The 4,390-nt window shown below is 33.7% G+C and overlaps 1 protein-coding gene across 1 annotated transcript in view; it reads left to right on the top strand.

Moving 5' to 3' along the window:
* The window catches only part of LOC106679372 (uncharacterized), a gene marked incomplete at its 3' end in the record, with an annotated part of 135,074 nt that overhangs the window by 24,137 nt on the left and 106,547 nt on the right, over positions 1 to 4,390 (top strand). Inside the window, 1 exon segment of the mRNA XM_014418489.2 lies at positions 2,889 to 3,048. Within this exon segment, the coding sequence (XP_014273975.1) occupies positions 2,889 to 3,048 (160 nt within the window).

The following is a 4,390-nucleotide window of genomic DNA, read 5'->3' as shown; positions in this document are numbered from 1 at the left end:
AATCCTTACAGTCCAAAATCCTTCATAAAATCCTTAATGCTCCTTACTTTGTCACAAATCAAGTCATCCCTCAGGACCTCAATGTTCCATATGTTGCCGATTTGGCCAAATACCAGATACCGTTCCTTCCATAATAAACTTCTCAACCACCGAAATCCACTTGTTTCTAACCTGGCTTCTCCTTCATTACCTGATAATTCTCCTAGGCGTCTGAAAAAAAGATGGCCTCGAGATCTTCTTCTCTAGAAATGTTATTGGAGTTCTATCAGTGGGTAGATTCTCCACATGTTTTTATCATGTCACTATGCCACCTACAGCAAATTTACTTGTTGTATATATGAGTATAGTTATAAATAGCAATAAATAAATTATTAAAAAAAAAACCTAGGAAAAAATTATTTAGAAAAGGTTATATGGGACAAAGGCACTTAGCCTGGATATTTAAGATTTGAAAAAGGAAATGACATCAATATGAAGGTATCCTTGAGAACGACCTGAGGGTCGAAACGTTGGAAAAGTTGTAAAGAATAAAGTTCAGAGAAAAAAAGGATCAAATTTCTTTTAAATTAAGAACAAAATTACAGTGTTAATACAGAATTATTACAAAGTTGATACAATACTTTGTACAATAATGAAGCAAACCATATAAGCTTTATATTCATACAACAAATAAAATGATTAATGTCCTCAGAATTGTAAATTTTTAATGGTGTTTTACATTTTAGACATCAAATAATCAATTTGACAGTGTCTCTTAGTTGTCTGTAGATACGGACTGTAAATATTTTTATCGATAGAACCTTTATTTTGACTATGATGAATTTTTCAGAGATTGATTTTATCAGATTTTGTTTACGAATGCCAAAACGTATATTCCTTGACATAATTTCGAAAAAGGTTTCTCTGATTTGATCTGAAGTTTGATGGAAGTTAAAGATTTGTGCTAGAAAACTCAAACTTAAATTTTAGTAAATTCAATCTACAACCTCTACTTACGTGTCCGAACAACTAATTTTCTGTATTTAGCCATGTTTTAATTACGGCTCATTTCGAAAGTATATGATTTTGTTTAGCTAATTCTTATTTAGTTCTACTGGAATGACTCAAAGATTTCTTGTTATAAATCCTGTATGAATTTCATTTTCATTATCTATAGTTGTAAACCTACTGACTGCTCTACAGTTTCATTTAATAATGTTACTCTTACTCCTGTCGAACAGATCCGTTACCTTGGACTACATTTGGACAAACGATTGACCTGGAATCCTCACACGAGACTGAAAAGACAGGAAACTGCACGTCGATTTCGACTCCGTCACAAAAGACTGATCTACATGACTGTAATAAGGTCAATCTGGTCATATGCTTTGGGGCTCCACTAAACCTTCGAATTCCTCTCGTATTCAATCCTTACAATCCAAAATCCTTCTAAAATCCTCAATGCTCTCTACTTTGTCACAAATAAAATCATACATAAAGACCTTAATGTACCCTGTGTAACCGATCTAGCCCGAACCAGATATCACTCCTTCCATTATAAACTCCCTAACCACTCAAACCCCCTAATTTCTAACCTTGCATTCTCTTCCATTCCTGACAATCCTCCGAGGCGCCTGAAAAGAAGATGGCCACGAGACCAGCTAATGTAAAATGTCATTAGAGTGCTACCAGTGGATAGTTGCTCTACACGCCTGTAACAGTACATTTTAACTAAGACCATATTTACTAAATGTATTATGTATTATTAATGTATACTGTAGTAAATTTCGATAAAGTTATAAAAAAAAAATTATCTACAGTAGAAGACCCTCCTTCCCACTGTTCTTTATGGATGTGAGACATGGCCTCTACTCTAAGGGATGAACAGCGTCTTAAGGTTTTCGAAAATAAAGTATTACGCAATATATTCGGACCGAAAAGGGATGAATTATCAGGAAAATCTAATAGATTACACAACGCTGAATTAAGGGACCTATACCCGGTAAATATAATTTAAGTTATAGCATTGCAGCGTATAAGATGGGCATGTAAGGTTGTAGTAACGAGCGGGTATAAAATGTTAATAAACACTGAACCAACGGGTAAACGTCCGAGGGGTAGTCCGAAACGTAGATAGGAGGATTGCATTAAAACAGAATAAATGGAATTGGGTTTGGAGGGGCATCACTGGAAGGTATGTATGCAGAGAGCGTTTGGTGGTATCGGCATCGAACCTTCGGGTTCGTCAGGACTTCATTATTATTATGGTGAGGAGGGTTGGTTCTGTGATTATGCTATTTATAAGTCCAGAAGTAATTTATAAGATTCAAGTAAGCATATTTTTCATTTATTTATTTTTATATATTTTTCATTTATTTTTTTATATTTTATATGTTTCATATATTTTTACTGTTATTGTTTTCCAAAATAAAACAAAATAGCTGTAATGATTCCATATCCTCAACTATGATCCAAACCTGCCTTCTAATTGTCTAACTATATTAGGCTACTGCTTAACAGTTTGCTGCATGCGGTTCATTGGCGTATTTGTTGATTCTGCCTATTAATCTGGTTTTTGGCCACTCACACGTATCTTGTCAACTATACTGACATTCATTGTTGTGTAGAGGTGTCCTGATGGATTGCTTCGAGCCGCATATTCCGCCTATCTTAATCTATTTACCTTCATATCATGAGATATTGTTGACCAGTCTCTGCAAGCGGTTCAATGATGATTCTTCTCCTCAATGTGTTCAGGTTCTAATCTCAGATTGCTTCTGTTATTGTACGGAGAATTTTCCGTTCAAATCTGTCGATTCTGCTTTCAATGATACCTGTAATGTTAGGGTAACTATAAGATATGTATTACTTAATGTATTTATCGTAAATTGTATTTTTCTTATTTGTAGATATGCTAGAGATGAAGAAACGGCTCCTAAAGGGTATTACCAAAAATTTCCTGAACCTCCGCTTCGTACCTTCCAGTGGGAAGTTCACCAGCGGTGTTCCCTTGGCTTCATACAGTGCTTGAAGTACAGCACGGAGATAACCAATATCGCCCTCTTGCAGGTTAGTATATCAGATGATTTAATTTTTTTTTTATATTCATTAAAAATTTCAATCAAGCTTATCATTATGAGTTAATTAATAATTTATTTCTAGAACGCTATGTTTTACAGAAAAAAAAATTAAAAAAACATACACAATATTGTTTTATACTAAGAAAACTTGGCTTCAAATTAATACCACTCTACTAAACCTTCGAATTCCTCTCGTTTCCAATCCTTACAATCCAAAATCCTTCGGCTTATATTAAAATGTTTAATATATATTAGTAAACCTACTGACTGCCAAACAGTTTCATTTAATAATGTTACTCTTACCCCTGTCGAACAGATCCTTGGACTACATTTGGACAAATGATTAACCTGGAATCCTCACACAAGACTGAAAAGATAGGAAACTGCACGTCGATTTCGACTATTACAGCACTTACTAGACAAACGGTCTAAACTTCCAACTCATTACAATAGACTGATCTACATGACTGTAATAAGGCCAATCTGGACATATGCAGTTGAGCTTTAGGGCTCCACTAAACCTTCGAATTCCTCTCGTATCCAATCCTTCGTAAAATCCTAAATGCTCCCTATTTTGTCACAAATAAAATCATCCACAAAGACCTTAAGGTTCCATTTGTAACCGATCTAGCCCGAATAAGATATAAATCCTTCCGTAACAAACTCCCTAACCACTCAAATCCATTAGTTTCTAATCTTGCTTCCTCTTTTATTCCGGGCAATTCTCCGGATGTATTTTATGTGCAGTTGTAAATATAAATAAATAAATTTAAAAAAAAAATTATTACCATAAGATCTCACAGTATAACAGAAGCTCGGGGGCCTTCCATAGCTTTGAAATCATTAAGAGGATAATAACGTTAGTGAGGTAGACAGTCTCAGCACTCATGTGACCCTTAATGTGACAAAACGAATTTATTAATTTTTTCTTCAACTGTATGTATTTGAACATCGTTATTCCAAGGTACATTCATCTGTTGGATTCTATTAGTACAAATTGATTTTAGAACTACTGTATGAAAGAAGCTTTTTAAATACAGAAACATTTGATTTTCTACCTTCTTGTCAATACATTTTTTATGTATAAAATTTTTTTTTTTGTTAAACATGATATTTACAAGCTGATTTTAAGATACCATGACAAAACTCTACAATAACGAAACCTTTAATTAAAATATTTATGTTATAATTCCATCCTTATTTCTTTATAATTAATTTGTTTTTAACCTTTTCATGTCCAAAATCCTTCGTAAAATCCTCAATGCTCCTTACTTTGTCACAAATAAAATCATACATAAAGACCTTAATGTTCCCTATGTAACCGATCTAGC

The sequence above is a fragment of the Halyomorpha halys genome, unplaced genomic scaffold (genome assembly GCF_000696795.3).
Source record: "Halyomorpha halys isolate HHAL.00 unplaced genomic scaffold, Hhal_1.1 Scaffold199.1, whole genome shotgun sequence".
Taxonomy (NCBI): Eukaryota; Metazoa; Arthropoda; class Insecta; order Hemiptera; family Pentatomidae; genus Halyomorpha; species Halyomorpha halys.
Note: the sequence above shows the minus strand (reverse complement) of the source record. Positions and strands in the feature narration are given on the sequence as shown.